Here is a 17,071-nt window from a genome sequence, read left to right on the forward strand (position 1 = left end):
AATTTGGAGGGAAGTCTCCCGGGTTTCCCGCCGCCGCCGCTCGAGGCTTCTCTGCCCCACGTCACGAGATGCCCAGAAAATAGACCCGCGGGAAAAGGAGCGCCCAAGGCGTCTTGCGGAGAGCGCACCGGTCCTCCCCTTCTCTTGCTTGCTGTTCCGGCCGCCCAGACTGCTTCCTCAAGCGGATGTCGAGTGGGCCAAACTGGGGCTCGGGAAGCTCAGGCAAGACGCGTGTACGTCCTGCTAGCAAGCAGCTAAAGCTCTCTAATGCGCCACCGAGGCTCGTCTCGATTGCCGTGCGTGCATGGGACCACTCTGCCACGAAGTGCGCTTGTATCCTAGCGCTCCGCAGCGCAGACACGCCTTTCTGCCTCCAGTGTTTTGCGCGCAGTCTGTTTTCTTGGGACGTTTCCTCCCTTTATTCTTAAAGAGCAGTCCCACGTTCGTCTGCATTTGTTTTTATTGTGACGTCTTTTATAAAGATTCTAAGGCCTGGAACCGGTTTCTAAGTGCATGCCACGCTGCGTTCGCTTAACCAGGGACGCACAGAGCGCAGGCATTAGCCCGCGCACGTCAACCTAAAACTAGTACAGCCACTCGACATCACACAACGGGCCGGCTTCGACTCCGCTCAGGCTTTTCCTGAAGTCCGGCTGATGCTGGGAGCGCATGCGCTCTCCGGTTGGCTCCACTGGCTCTGTATCTCTCTCTCTCTCTATTCACTTTCCCGGAAGCGCCGTCGAAGTCTGTGAACGCGAGCGCTCTCGCCTTCGTCTCGCGTTCAAAGAAGCCAGGGGCGTAGCTGAGGTCGCCTACAAAGCGCCCTGCAAGCATGCCTGCCTCTCGCGAACCATCCTCGAGTCGGCGCTGCAGTTGAAGGCCGCCAGAAAGCCGGGCTCTTCCACAAGGGGCACGTTACAGCGCTCTCGGTGCGAGCCCACTGTGCCTTCCACTTCATTCTCCTGGAAGGCGCACCACTTGAAGCAGCTGCTTAGGTAGAAGACCTGCAGGCTCGTCCAGCCCCGCACCACCGCGGACTGCGCCAGCGGCTTGAAGCCAGACGTCGCCGCACCGAGCGCACGCAGCGCCACCTGGAGACCCACGACATCGGCGTAAACCTCTTCCAGTCGATCCAAACGGGCTTTGTTGGAGGGCGACGACCGGCGCAGGCAAGTCAGGCGGCGCTGGACGTCGGCAGCGCTGCGACCAGCGCTCCTGCTGACTAAGAGACCGTCCGAAGACGCATCAGCAGCGGAAAGATACAGCGCGGAGACGAGTTCGCGAGCCACCAAGTGGCCCAGGGCCGCGTACGTCGCCTCGGGCGATTCGCGCACCAGAATGGGAGGCAGCATGGACGCGACGGGCACGAAGAGCAAGCCGTAGAAAGGGAGCAGGAGCGGCTTGGCTTCCAGCATGGGCAGCCGGTGCGACATGCGTCGCGCTGTGGCGACGTGTCGGTGCAGCGATGCCTTGGCCCGGTCTGCACGCCGCCTAAGCGCAGTCAGGTACGAGCGGATGAAGGGCGTGCGAAATATGGGCAGGTAGGAGTAATGCCGCTCCAGCAACGCCTCGTCGAACAGGTCGTCGGGTACCTCTGCAAGTTTAATGGCGCGAATTATCACGCATGTTGGGGAGCTATGAAGTCACTGTGACTAAACTACGCCTATACCGCTTGTGACCGGCTACTCCATGGTTTTGCATGTGGCAAGCAACGTGTGGTGCTAATTCTTCCAACATCACCTCGAACTCGACGTTTGAGCTGCCTTAGTTTTGGTGCTCGTACGGCATGCTTGTAGCATGCCGGTGTGTTCTCGCGCCCTTGTTATAACGTGGACAGTCTTCTTTCATACAAGAAACTTTTTTCATGAAGAAAATGTCTTTATAGTATTAAATCAACTTTTTTTCATGCCTTTTATTACCGTTTATTTATTTTCCGCAACATTAAACATGGAGTATTTTCGTGCGCGTGTAAGTGTGCGTGCGTGCGGGCATGAAAATTTTCGTACGCATGCGTGCACGTTTGCGTGCTTTTGTGTCGAGTACCTTCGTGCGTGGGAGCGGTTGCGTTTTATATTTTCGAATGCCGCAGTACATCAAAAGGTAATCTCCATTGTTAGTTAGGACTAGTAAACAATCATCTTTTTTTTTCGCAACTAATCTGACATCAAGTAAAAGCTGTGTTAAAGGGGAGTCACACTAGGGATGAAAAAAATCCAGCCTAGCACATGCCTGAAGTGGTAGGTATTATTTTAGAAAAGCATCTTTTCAATGTGATAATTTTAGCTAGGTTGTCATAGACTGCCTTAATGAGCTATAAACAACAACAGAAAAATGCACGTGCCAGTCAAATACAATTTTTACGAGACTCCTCAAGACAGCACGAAATTTTCTTGATTTTTCTTTTTAGAAATTTCTTACGCACGGAATGCATTTTGCAATAACAGCGCACTTGCTGCCACACTTGGGCATTTCGTTTAGCTTAACACCCTCTTCCGCATTTAATCTCTTCGACAGCTCATGAAATAAAAGCAGCTGCGTGAGGCAGTTTTCAAGAATGCTTACCAACAACGTCCTCAATCTGACGAAGTCTTGCCAAGACAGTTTTTCTCTCTGCTTCCGGAAGTTTAGCCAGGCTCGTTTCTAAAACCTTGCGTATGTTTCCAATAACCGAATGAACTATATCTATGTTTGATGTTAGAACGATGCCTTCTGCAAAAGAAGAGAACGAGAATGCCAAATCACCATGCAGGACGTTGTTTCCCGTAACTGCGAGCATGCGAACACACTGAGCAAAGAAAAAAAAACATTATTTTGACAAGGTTGACAACCGTGTTATTTGCGAATCAATGAGCCCTGCCGCAAGCTGTTCTTCCTCCGCCGCATGAAGAAGTAAGCGCGTGCAGGGAAGACTCAGTTTTTTAACACAAGCCTTTATTTTCTTCGCACTATTTACTCAAGAGCAAAACCAAATCGTAAAGAGTGAAATCAGTGCACACTTGGGTGACTTTTTTTTTACTCCACGTTTACCTGACGTGGCGTTCTGCAGGCGCGACTGTACATCCACCAGCCTACGTTCTAAATGTAATTTAGACTGCAGCAAAGTGCCCCGGCGAGAAAAAAACCAAAATGCAGTGAATTAAATAATGAAATAAGTTGTTGATAGAAGAGACAGCTGAAAAGGAGACGCAAAGAAGCAAGCGAGCAATGTGAGTTTCATACAGCCACGCACTGTCCTTGAAGACTAACGTTAAGGATAACAAAAATCATGACGCCTAGCTACGGTGGCTTGATTGGATGTTGTTTAACTTATTATTGCTGGCTCAGCTTGAGTGAAAATACGCGGTTCACTAATACCCTCCACGCTTCTTAAAGGTTTTTGGGATGCAAGGTATTTTGTAAACAATCCTGCCCATCATAACATTTTACTGCACTAGCCTTTGTTATTCATAAGAAAATCTTCATAAGAAAAGTAAACTACGCCATACACTTACTCAACATTTAACCGCCATTATCCATCCTAGCAATAGACAGGAAGAAGAAAAGAATGGTAGTTGAGTGGTATATCCACAGGAATGAACTCTTCGTCAACCTTTTGCAATTATATTTTAATGTCACAACTGAGTTGTACACGTGTCCATGTGATAAAACGTCCCAAGCAGCACAAGTAAGTGGCGCAATATTGGAATCGTCTTGGCAAAGGTCGGCCCTACAAAGGACCAGGATGGAACCAACCTGTTGCAATATTAGGCCGATTACCTGTGCTGCTTGGGGCTCTAGCTCGCAAAGCAGCAATTGCCAACAGTAAGTGCAGTGGAGACAAGCCATAAGCAGGAAGATGAAGCAACTAACGTCGATGAAGTCGCGCGCGATGAACAGAAATAGCATGGACGCTCTTGAGAGCCAGTGGAGGCTTGAAACCACCTCTTTCTGTCTTGAGCAGAAAGTCAACACCATTTTTTTACCTCATGTAGAAAGATGGCGCCAGCTGAGAGCGGTGATGTCGTAATAACGAAACATTTAAAAGTACTGGCTTTCAAGAATATCGGAGCTTGGCACTGCTGCTAGGTGATCACATACAAAGTCATCCACCCGCGAGACTGATGGCGAACAGCACAGCGCATTAGGCACGTGGATGGACGCAGTAAAATTGGTTTCCAGAGAGTAGTTGCCGTAATACTACTGCGCTTATGTAAGAAGAACTCACAATGACAATTGCTCTTAGCTGAAACTCACACGTGCTAGTTTCAGGCCTTTGAAATACTGGGCTTCTGAAACACGTATCCGTGAGCTGCCGCGCGTATCAGTAACTGAGCGCAGGAGAAGTGACTAACATGTGAAAGAGTCATAAATAAACGACTATTAATAGGAAAATACGAAAGTCTGAAGTTATCTATACCTGAGAGAAAGAGGGCGGTGGCGTGCGGAGCAACTTCGTGGACAAGCTCGAAGCATTTGTACTTCGACATCTGGAGCATAGAAGACAGCTTGGCCGAGGCAGGAACGGCTAGTTGGCGCAGTAGGAGCGTGCTCACGAAGGCACCCGCTGCCTCAGCATCGTCAATGGACACTTCAGTAGCGAACAACGCTGCCAGCTGGAAGGCTGCCCGCCCGCCGATCGTCACGTAAACATCGTCCGCCAGGGTAACCTGTGACAGTTGAGGTAAGGAACCAAGTCCGTACAGCTTGACAGTAACTTCAGCATGCATTAAAAGGCAAACTAAAGGCATATCCATCTAATGCCTACCTTATTCCATCAGTAATTAAGTCAGACACATTGCACGACAGCATGCAAGTGCGCGGAACGCACCGGGCGCAGAACGCACAAGGCCGCGTGAGTCCTTCTCGTCTAAGTCCGATTCCCAGTTAAATGTTCACCAGGCAATTCAGAAAATTTCATTAGCTTGATACGTCCTTCGGCGGTCATATCCGCTCGTCGAATACGTACAGTATTAGCAGAGCGAGAAGACCTGTAAAGAGTGCACCACTGCATTATTGAGTATTTTGTGAAAAAGCTATCATAAAGTGTGAGCTTGAGAACATGGCACTTAACTGAATGTGTTATTTTGAACGATCGTCTGCGGTCGCGCAGACGTCAATATCTATCAGCGTAAACAGTGACCGGTGGGACAATACAGCCAATTCGACAGAGACTTCAACATGCTGTTCACCAGCGAGACACTTCACCATCGTCCGGCAATTGTTTACGTAATTGATTCTAATAAATATTCCCAGCTTCACTAGTTATTTTCTTCCAGAGCAATGCTTTATCTCAAAATACTTTGCCTGACAAAAAACGACTTTTCGCGCCGAGCAAAATGGAAGGCAATTATGACCTACCCACGTCTTGGAGTATGCACTAGAAAAGTGAAATTATTACTAGTTGAGTTTACAATCGCTTTAATAGCGCGCCAAGTCAGAATGCCTGTAAAGGGTGCACCGTTGCAATTTAAACCAAAGTGCAGCAAAGCCAACTTTACAAGTGACAGTAAATTATAACGTGGGGCTCTACAACACAAAGAAATTTTCATGCCATGTCATGTACACCACACTTATACGTAACGTTCAGAAAAATATAAACATACGCAAGCAAACTTTATGTCATACGTGTAAGCTTAAAGGTGAAAACAGGTAGGGGTGTCCAGAAAAATACAGAACTTAGTTTGCCGTAACAAATGTTGGTCAGCGCTCAGAGCTCGAAGCCGAAACGATAAGCACTTCAGAGCCAGTGTGCTCACTTCGCTACGGCAGATGTCGTTAGTAAAACGGCCCGTTCAGTAGTGTACGCTGAACACACCAGAGCTTGTTTCGGCAAAAAGAGAAGCCCCCCTACCCGCCCTAATTATTATTAGCGGGCACATTAGCTGGACTGCTAGATGGCCCCAAGTGAACGTAAGGCGTTAATTGGGCTGATATGTTGAACTATTAATTGTCATGATTTGTCACTGTTCAGAGACTGGATTAAATAGATCTCGACCAAAGCCAAAATATGGGACGCTAACAGCACCTGATCATTTTTACACAACAAACGTTGTCAAAATTCTTTGACACCGGTGTAAGAAGAGTAGCTATAAAAACATGCATATGCACTTTTCGGGTGCGCTTTTGCAAGAAAAGTCTCAAGGTTGCGTTCTCCGAATCACCTTTATAATCCTAGCACTTTAACGCGAATGTAATGTGCTGGCACGCACTGGTGACGAAAGCTTCGAAAAAGGGAGTGATACCTTCGATAATAGCAAGGTGCACACTCAAGCCCAAGTATGGACTGGGGCGAGGCGTTTTTCAGAATAAAATGAGCCCAAAGCGCGTGAAGTAATAATTATAGCGTGCGAAACACAACGCGTGGCAGTTGAAACAGCACCAACAGCATCCACGAAAGGCGCGAACAGCCTTCTGCTTACGGTAACTTCAAACCACAAAAAAGCATGTTCGTGCTGACGCAGCGTTATTTTCCGAACAGTTGTCTGCATAGCTACCTTACATGAAAAAGCAGAAAGGCAAAGCAGGAATTTGCGACGACATCTAACATTTCTTATGACAGTTGAATACTATGCAGGTAGCCTTTGAAGCAAGTAGAAATCTTTAAAAAAAATTGCAGCTTTAGACACCAAACATTTAATCGGCTGTAAGAGGCGCCACGAACTGGAGCGCTAGGGAATTAGTTTAACCGTGTGGCACACTCTGCATTCGGGAAAATGTTTGTTCACCGCCAGGTTGCGCAGTTAACAACTGAAGTAAGAAGGCATAGGGGACAGTTTTAAATGGACATTGAGGAGAAATACAAGTTGGCCTATGTTCATAGGGTACCGCATTCTGGTCATAAAGAGGGCACATTTAGAGAAAGCGGATTTTCTATAAGATAGAAAAGACCAAGAAACAAATACAGGTGTCGCCGTCACCGGCCGATTTCGCAAATAAAAACATGGGGACGCTTAAATCATTTTAACAGTGGAATGAGACAGGATTAGAGTCCACATTTACTGCAGCATATGTTGCAACTTATTTGTGCGTTTGCGTCAGTTTCTTATCACTTTCCGGTCCATCACCTTTCATATTTGGACTGCTAGCCACTATGCTGTGACGGTGCCGAAATTGCATATATCACTTTTTTTTCTGTTTTTCTACTTCGATTTTTTTTTACATTCTTTGATGAACTCAAACACTTAACTTATCTACGTCAGTTTCTTTCGAGTAGTCTTCGTCTGTATCTTCATCCATGTCCGATGTCAAAATCCCATCTACTGGTCACGGAAAATACCATCAGAAAAGGAGGCGTTCACAAGGAGTAGACAGGACGATGCTTCCGGAGTCGTCCTGTCTGCTCCTTGTGAAAGCCTCCTTTTCTGATGGTGTTTTCCGTGATCATACACCAACTGGCCCATCAAGCAACGCTTATTCCATCTATTGGAGTCGCCTTGGGCACCATTTCTTTTTCTTGGAGCGCTACGCGCATGTCTTTGTGGTCACTGCAACGGCGAATCATATATTTTAAACACAATAATGTTCTTGCTACAGAGGGCCAAGACTATGCAGATGTTGCGACTTGTCAAGCAAGCTAGATAGCATTAAAGTTCACGTCAGGTGCGACCCGGAGATTTTACGGCTCCAGCATCGCTACTGCTGCTAGCACTCTGAATATGGCGGTCTATGGACCAATAATTGCAAATATATTGACGGAATTACACACAGAAGTTGTAACAGAAACTGCATCAAATGTAAAATCTAATGCTATCTCATTCCACTCTTAATGTGATTTAGGTTGTCCCATAGTTTTTTTATTATTATTCAATTTTCTCGGCGACGAATGCTTCGTTTGCTGCCGGACAAACGTGAACATAGTCAGAACAAGCCAAGGAAGCAATTTTTACCGGGGACAATAACTGGATGGAGTTGTTGTCCATCAAACCTATGGGGTACTTGAGCGCCACATATTTCTCTCTTCGTCTGGCCTCAACTCGGTAACGCGTAGCGCCGCGAGCTGTCACCTGGTTCTTCGCAGGGAAGTTGAGGTTGATCATGGCCAGCAGCACTTCGGGATCTGGCAGGTACTCGCTGAAGTCTGCCGCATCTTCCACTGTGGTGTACGAGGGATCCCGCTCCTTCGAAGAGTTCTGATGAAGCGCGGCCGCTGCCAATGCCACACGACGGTGCACGTGCTCCAGACGCCGAGACAGGTCCTCGCGGCCGTACAACGCTGCGAGGAACTGCAAGTTGGCAAAGGTCCTGTTTTCGGCCAGTGAGGTCTCCAGCCAGCCCGGCGAGAGAGTCAGCACCGTCCGGTTGGCGCGCCGAAGGTCCATTTCGGGGAGGAACTGCGCGCAGATTACGAAAGCACGAGTCGCGCCCTTACCAGTCATTGACATACACACCTTAGAGGAAATAAATAAAAAAATTAGAGGGGGACATTTAAACTCCATCTTAAGGGCATGACGCGATTGCGTAATGGGTCAATTCACATATAGGCTGATGGTCATTCTCTACATTCATAGGTCACTGGGAGTCCTCATATCCCTTCTGGCGCAGTAGTGCAGCGGTTAAGTGATTCGCCACTGCCCTGCAATAACAGGTGCTCTCAGCGGTGGGCCTTGTGTGACCGAGGTTGCTCTTCCCGAGCGACCAATCATAAATTGAACTCCCACCTGCCACGGTGGGCATTTTGCTCACTATCCGTTGGGCAGGTTGGGATGACGCCAAAACTTCCCGTGACTTAGGTGTCCCACCTGCCTTCTAGGTTGCTCTCCGGTGACCTCCTGCCATATGCCCGTGAGTTTTCGCTAAACGCCAACGCCGACAACGCTGACGCCGGATTTTTTGGAGAGCGCGGCTTTCCCATACAAAAACGTCCTATGGGCGTCTCTGGAAAAAGCTATATCCGTCTATGGCCTTTTATGAACGTCTATAAGCACCCACAGAGGTGCTTATCGCCAGCTATTGAAAAATCTATGCCACTAAAGCTATAGCTTTGGAACCATACAACTGTCTTAAGCTCTCTATAGAAAAATATATCCTTAAGCTCTCTATAGAAAAATATATCAGCCTGTATATACAGCTATAGACAGCAATAGAAATGGTCTATAGCTTTTGGGCCAAAATCTTATAGCCGGCCATAAGACATTTTTGTATGGGTTAACGCTGTCGCGTTTATAATCGATGTTCACGTTCTAGATCTGCCATGCTGACAGAAAGAAATACCGTATTGGAGGACGACGAAGTGCTCTCCACCTTGTGGGCAGATTAACGCGAACCGAAAAAAAAAGTCAGCAACAGCAGTATTTCGGCTTTTTGGTAGTGCATTATAGGATCGTAAAAGCTCTCAAAAGAAGAACGCACATGAAGTACGTGTCTTTTTGTGTCTCTCTCATTTAAACTTTATTACAGTTCTATAAGAAAAAATAATCGATGTTTTATTTGAGTTTTATTTAAGAAAACAGGAACTAAAGTTGGCAAAATAAAAGCGATCAAATCAATTGCTTGACAGACATGACCCCCACTGAAGTTTCGATGCACAAGAACTTCTGCCTACAAAAGGGGTCGTCCTAACAAGGTTTCAAACCCCCGACCTCATGCTAAACAGCACATTGAGAAGCCCAATCACACAAACAAAAAATAACAGCCAGACCAGAAGTGACATCTGTTCCGGCAAAGTCATCAACTGCATTTAATGCTACCACAGTGCCTACATACAATGTAATTGGGGGTCCCTGTGAATTGTTGTATGAGGTATGTGTGGTTTTTAAGCTGCAAGGCAGCGTAGCAAGCGTCTATTTCCAGCATATTTAAAAGAGCAGACAGCACGATAGTAGAAACCGCGCAGGGGTCACGAGCAGGCGGGACTACTGCTGCATGTGCATCGTCCAATTAGAGTTGTTCATGTTACGCGCCTAAAACTTTGCTCATAACTGCAGGCCAGCTGGTGGATACTATTGTAAAAACACAGAAGCTCGCCATGGCTCTCCACGTAACAATTTCTGCGCAATGTGCACTATGTATTTATATATTTGTTGAATTTTACTTCTAGAAGAAGAACTAATAGTTACTAGGATCTTTGTATCGTTGTTTTTAGTATTGGTGTGGTTAAAGCAACGGAATTCTTGTTTTATGTGTTTGATTAAAATTAGTAAAAATAAAGCAATATTTTTTGCATATTCCTTTAACTTATAGCTTTGGCGGCCAAGGCGAAAATGGCATGTAAGCTAATGGTACCTAAGCAAATAAGTGATAACAATTATGGTGCACCTGGCCGACTGGCGGGAATCAATCTCTCCTTTCCACCCAAGTTACAAAGTCTGTTGGCGCTAAGTTAAGCAAACATGGCAAAAAAAAAAAGAAATCGCAATTTGTCCGATGTGTTTTGTTATGTTAGTCGCATTCTTTCACATGTAATCAACAGATTCTTCACTCCCTCGCATCAAAAAGTACTTTTCACTGCAACTGCAACTGCATCGCTGACTATGCGTGTGCAAAGGCACAAATGTCCCCGAGATGGATGAGGCTTTTCCACATCCGGACAAAGGTACCCATACACATTTTAGGCCCCTAGAGCTTATGAACAGCCACTTAAAATGTTTTATAATGCAACGCGCCGAAAGCGGCTCACAAAGAGTCATAAACGAAGAAGATCTTGATGAAGACTGTTACTCACATAAGCAGTCATATGTGGGTGCCTAGTGGCTACTAAATATAGCCATTGCGTTTTACGAAAGATATTTTCGTCTGTGAAAGTCTAAAGTTGAACGTTAATCCCTCAATGTGCACGTCGTTGAGCTCTTTGACATGCGCGTGGGACACCTCATGATTAGTTTTTAATATGATTATAATGCTTAGCTAATGCACAGTTAACAAAGTGTTACACTGTAGACTATGAAACCTACATGCAAAGGGCTATTAGTACACTTGCTTCTTCGACTGTATTGACTACACCACAATTTTTGCTTCAGTGACCTCCTTCAAAATAAAAATGAGACAAGTTTAAACAAATAACAGGCAGTCTTCGCAAATTTATCATTAGACACATATATTATTTATCACTGCACATATATATTGTTTGGACATATACACGGGGAGACACCGCCACACACCACACAGCGCTTTGTGGTGTCTACCTATCAGTGTTCTTGTTCGTTGTCGCGCTGTATAAATTTAAGCATGAAATACCAACTAGACCTAGCAATTAGTTTTGAGCAATATTTATATTGTTCCACCAGACATAAAAAAGCACCATGGTGGGACCATAAAAGGATTAAAAATAGTGTCCCGGCCCGTGCCACCAGGTACGTTCGTTAATTTATTTTACTGCCACAGCTTTTAAACCGCAGCTAGATAGGGTAACAAAATAAAAAGAAATTTTCGCGAACTCTCTCTTCATCGGCTTCAGAGTCAAATATATACATGGGACAAGCGCTTCGAGCATCTGGTAGCATACGTGTCATGTCATACAAACGTCTACGCAACAGGAGAAGGAGCAGAATAAATGAGCTCAACTTTGCCCCATGACAGCATGCGAAATTCGCAAACTGCCCGCGTACGCAAACAAAAGCCACACCGGAGTGCACATCTCCGCTTGCATAATTTTCTTACCTCGTGCCAAAAAGTAGGGTTTCAAAACCTGCTCTCTCCTTTTTCATTACTTTCTGCAGCCTTCTGGCTTCACGAAAGTGGCTTGCACAAAAGCATGCGTTATCATTCTTCGGCCTCCGAGCAATAAAAGCGTGCAAGACAGAATTACAGCGCACACAGAACAATTCCCGGTGAACTCGGGGCGTCATATATGCTGGGCCAACGTCCTCAATTTCGCAACGGCGGAGCGCAGTGCGCGCGAATAATCCAACGCGGCGTTTCATTTCCACCGGAGCTTCCAGCGTGAACGCGCCGCCGACACCGAGTGCGAACTGGTGAAAACAGGTGAAGTGCGCGGACAGCTCCAGCTCGAAGAAGCGCGTCGGCGCGGTTAATAACTGATTAGAATACAATATTAATTTCGGGCTCAACGTTTGCGGGGGACGCACGAGCGATTCTGAAGCGGTAAGCGCAGAACCCAAAAATTACGACGCCCCTTGAGAGTGGTCTGAAAACGCCTGCCGATTCTGCAAGCGCTCTTCGTGAAAGAGGTTCCTGCTTCGTAAATGGCCAGCCGATTGAAAGACTTTTGAGCGCACGGTAATTTTCGGGCACACGTGCGGTAATGTTAGTTTCTTTTATTTAATTCTTGCCGCAGGAAGTTCAGGTGTGAAACGTGCTGCAGTTTTTTTTTAACTATAAGAAACACCATTTTGTTTTTACCTCGGCCCTCAGCTGCTGAATTCTGCATGTAATGTTTGTTTTCATTCTTTAATTCCTAATTCAATGAGTGCTAGATGTAGGCCGTTACTTGGAACGCCACCAAATAGAATCCATAAATCGGTTCCTGTGAGAAATTGGGGAAAAACCGTAGGTAGTAACAGCTCTTTGTATAAGGATGTTTAGCGCCAGCTTAGAGCAGTCAGAAAGTCGTTGAAATTTCTGTATTGTCTGAAATCAACTGAGCGGTTTTCCGATGCGGAAATAGTTTTTCCCTATATTTAAACTCAAAATTTTATCAACACTATCACACACGCGTTTCGGTCGAATCATTAACAAATTTTCACACAATTTGTAATAAGAAAAAGTAAAATCACACTCGTCGTCAAATATCAACAATGATGTGCGTATCCAGGCTCCTAAGAAGACTCGCAACACTTGCACATTTCCGCTATATTCGCCTTCTATGCTATAGTGGCAGCATATATCGATTCGAAACCTTATAAGGTCTTCTAGAGTGACCTTGTCCTACAAAACCCTGCCATAAGTCGTGCTAATGCGGATTTTAGCAGCAGACATAACTATGACATGACAGTCCTTACCAGCTTCGATAACAAAAGGTAAGAGAGTAAGCCTGAGTAAAAACAAGCCACGGCCACGCATGCGAGAGTGCTTTCGGTAACAGCATGAAACTTCTGCACTATGCGCTGGACACACAAGTTTCCGCTTCCCCCTTCGCCTCTCAACTCGGTTGCCTATAAATTATTTTGGGAACGCCACGTTATTAGGAAACCTGTGCTGTCCAGAGGGCACTGCAATTGTTCCATTTGGCGACTAAAATCTACTGGCGTCATCCGACAGCACATTCTGAACGATTAGAGGCCAATGTTTGGCTGATGGCATTCACTGCCTAGCTTATCTCGGCTTAGCCCAGATAGCTGACGCATGACACGTGTGGCTTCGACAGAGCGCGAAAGCTCATGCCGATAAGCGCATGGAGTTGGCGTGAAAAAGCGCCAGGGGTGCACCAAACACTGCTGCTCCTCTCGCTATGCTGTGTGTTAGGGCGCTGCAGTTGACGCGGCGAACTTGAGCTCAGGTTCCCTACACAGGACGAGGCATCATACGTCTTCTTTTTACTGCGTTAGCAGTAGAAGGTTCATATCCCGAAATTCCGGCGTCGGCGTCTGTTCGAGGCCACAGCGAAGGGTAAGAGGAGGAATGCATGTGCGGCGAGCTGAGTGCTCATGAGCATGACGCACTTCATGATTGGTCCGCCAGGTCGCGCCACGGGATCACGCGCGCGTGTGCCACATCATCGGAGGCAGGCTCTGACAAGTGGGCCGCCTCTAACGGGGAGAAACAGGTCATTGAAAAAATCTGATGGCGCGCTTCAAGGCGATGAACTTGACCACTGATGACTTAAGGCGATCAAGATGAACTCGGATGATTGTCGCTGAAATATCATGGCCCGGCGAGAATGACCGGAGGGGCGCCGTCCTCACAGCCCACCGATGAAAATGCACATCCCAACCCGCAGCTGGTAAAAATGTCTCTCCAATAGAAACAGAGGAGCTCAGCACCCCTAGGTATAACTATACCTTCGGTCACTTACCGATAAAAGTAAAAATATGCAGCTCTGACGTACGAGCCTAGCACCTCCCGTACCTCACAGCACCTTCCGAGAACGAAGCAGATGCGCTAATCACTAGGATATCACTACGATTTTGTCACTTTTTCTATATTACGGCATCCACTCAAATATGGCAACTCTGGTATGTTTCCACTACTTCGCAACCACGAGCAAGCTAATGCAGGGTCATTCGTGTTGCAAACTCATGACCGTCCTGTGAATTTTTTTTTTCACCAAAAGCAAAATGCGCAGATATGTTTATGTGATCTGTCTCAGCGCAGCTTTGTGCGATGAGTAAACTGCCAAACTTAATCTATCAATAAAAACAAGCACAGTAGGGCCTCCCGTTTTTTTTTAAATGTTTGGTGAACTTGTCTTGAGTATACGATCTTGTAATGCTGTCTCCATGTTCTACTGGCCTGGGCTGTGGAACGTTAATCTGCGCGTAGTATTTTAGATACACTCGTGGAGCCGTACACGTGATAGATACTAGACAGTGAAAAAGCAATAATGAAGATTAACAGTTTTAGCCCGTCACTTCAAACTGCCAATCAACATAGCGCCTTCAATCGGTACCGGATAGAGTTCTAACGAAAAAGTGTCACTACTAAGCCTACAAAACATGCTTAAAATGGGGTTCGTCTGCTCTTTGTTCAGTGCGTCCTTACTCCGTTGCTCTTGTTCGAGGAAGATGCCCGGAACAGTTTAACCTTACGCTAATCGTCGTCTCAATTTACACTATTTTTTCAGTGGATAGCGACACACGCTGGCTATCGAAGCGCGTGTACGCACGTGGAAGAAGAGGGGCAGGCCCATGTTCAGCGACAGTGCGAGGAAGAGCTGGAGGAAGTTGAAAGTGCGCGTCCGGCTGGCGACCGCCTTGAGCTCTGGCCAGTCGACGCCCATCGTGTGCAGCAGCTGCGCCACCACGCTGCTGTGGTCGTGCTCAGACTCGTGCTCGCCGAGGCAGATGGCCAGCGCACGCCCCACCCTCTCTGGCGCCGTCATGTTGACCGTGTCGGCGTCCAGCGTCACCACACGCCTCAGCGCCGCAACCCGGACACGGTTGTCCAGCAGGTGAAACTGGTGCGCCAACTGAGGGAACGTGCGGGACCAGCGGCCGCACACAAACCTGCGCGCAGTGACCGTTTTGCCTATACCGTTCGAAAGTGGCTAGGTTAAGCAACGTCTGCAGGTGGAACGACTGCTTAGTCTCCTTTGCGTCTGTCGGAGGCGGCGCGTAGCCTAAGGTGCAAACAGGCGCGAGCGCTGCGCCGAGATCGGTACGTGTCATATACGTGAACAGGAGCCAAGCCCACGCCGGAGGCGTCACGTAGGATTGCACTAATTAGATAACGTGGTTACTGCGACTTCCGGGGCGAGTACTCATATAAAGCAAACCTCGAAGGAAGCCCTTTAACCAACGGCGCCGGTCTACCGTCATGACGTCGTGGCCAACCGCCTTGCGATTGCTAGCACTGCATCGCAGGTGTCCAGCAGGTGCAAGGCGACTGACCGCAAGGTCCTCCGTCTATCCGCAGCAAGACCTCCCCTTTTCCAACTAAAGCCGCCGCAGTAGATCCGTGGTTAAGGTGTTCGGCTGCTGACCCGAAAGAGGCGAGTTCGAACCCGGCCTCTGCGATCGCATTGCGTTGGAAGCGAAATGCCGGAGGCCCGTGTACTGTGCGATGTCAGGGCACATTAAACAAGCCCAGGTGGTCGAAGTTATCAGGAGTTATGTTATCACGCTTTGAAAGAGCCGAGAAAACCAAAGTAAATGTGCTAAAATTTCGCTCTCAAAAATACAGCGGACGATGATGATCATAGACTACGAAATATTCAATCAAGCACCCTCAACAGCCAAGAAGCTAACGAAAGTTTGGGCACGCGGCTCCATAGGACCCCGCTATCTGTGCTGGTTTGTAATTCAGTAGGCCTTGGGTGTTTCTATGGGTTCTTGCTCTAGGAACTTGCTGCTCCTCGCCACTGTCCACATCGACGACCACGTGCTGATACCGAATCTCCTTACATTAGCATGGCTCCTATCGACGAGGATTTCCGTACTCTGTGCAGAAGAAAGGGCCTGATTTTGGCAGAAAAGGGGCTCCCTTTCCGGCGTCTTCTTGTGTCGGGCAGCTCCATATTGCGTTCACCCGAGCCGATCGGAGGCGTCGAATGTTTGCTACTGAAATTGTCCCCGTACTCAGAACCAACCGTGGTGTTCCCGACCATTCGACACAAGCTCTTAACTGCCTTCTTCCTTAACCCGCAGACCAGTAAAGACAGTGCAAAAGTGCGTATGCAAACGTGTATGTGAAATGAGTGGTGACGAGCTCACAGTTAATCACATTTTCATCTCGTGTTCGCATCTCGAAGAGCTTAGAAAAAAGTTTTTACTGTATTTTACGATGAACACATTCCATTTCATCCGCATTGCTTTTAGGCGAACAAGCACTCGTCGTTTTTTCTCTTGTTTGTAAGTTTCTGAAGGAAACCAATGTTTTAAATCTAATATAATATCATAACATCTATACACTTAATATAACAGATCATATAACCCTGTGTTTGGCGCGTGATAGCCACTGCAGTTGCTTATGTGCCATAAAACCCCCTTTAACTAACTAGCTATAAGTGCGTATACCGCAGCTTTCGCATTCCACACCATATTTCTGCGTGCCAAGCTTCGCGTTCACTTTTCTTATGAGAAGCGCAGATAGGACAACGACAAGAAGAGAGACGACCGAACAGCGCCCTCTGGTCGTCTCCCCTTTCGTCGTCCTTCCATCCGCGGTGCGTGCCAACCTCGGCGCACCCGTAGAAGTCGTCGCAGGGGCCGGCGGCCGAGTGGTCGAGCGAGCGCCGCAGCCCGTTGCCGAACGAGGAGTTCGTGTCGTCGGCGGCCAGGGCGTCGTCGGCGAGGCCCGTGGGCTCCTCGGCGCGGCGCCCCGTGGTGCGCACCAGCAGCGGGAAGAGCGCCAGCAGCAGCACGAAGGAGCCCGCCGAGGCCAGCGACAGCGTGACCAGCTTGTGCAGCTGCCCGTCACTCGAGTCGTCGCCCTCCAGCGGGGACAGCACGGCCATGCCGTCCTGAATCTGCGCACCGCCGATGCGGCCGATGAGCATTGCTTCACACAAGTGGACGGCTGGCTGCACACTCTAAACACG

At 47.7% G+C, this 17,071-nt stretch overlaps 1 protein-coding gene across 1 annotated transcript; it reads right to left on the reverse strand.

Annotated features, from left to right (window-relative positions):
- Positions 1 to 712: 712 nt before the first annotated feature.
- Positions 713 to 16,850, reverse strand: LOC144123599 (uncharacterized). Its single transcript, XM_077656405.1, has 6 exons — positions 16,719 to 16,850; positions 14,699 to 15,038; positions 7,983 to 8,309; positions 4,397 to 4,646; positions 2,563 to 2,709; positions 713 to 1,594 (listed from the first exon to the last, which is right to left on the reverse strand). Exons 2-6 carry the CDS (start codon positions 14,912 to 14,914, stop codon positions 813 to 815), a joined length of 1,722 nt encoding a protein of 573 aa, XP_077512531.1. The 5' UTR covers positions 14,915 to 15,038; positions 16,719 to 16,850; the 3' UTR covers positions 713 to 812.
- Positions 16,851 to 17,071: the final 221 nt, after the last annotated feature.

This window comes from Amblyomma americanum, chromosome 3, assembly GCF_052857255.1.
Source record: "Amblyomma americanum isolate KBUSLIRL-KWMA chromosome 3, ASM5285725v1, whole genome shotgun sequence".
NCBI classification, from domain to species: domain Eukaryota; kingdom Metazoa; phylum Arthropoda; class Arachnida; order Ixodida; family Ixodidae; genus Amblyomma; species Amblyomma americanum.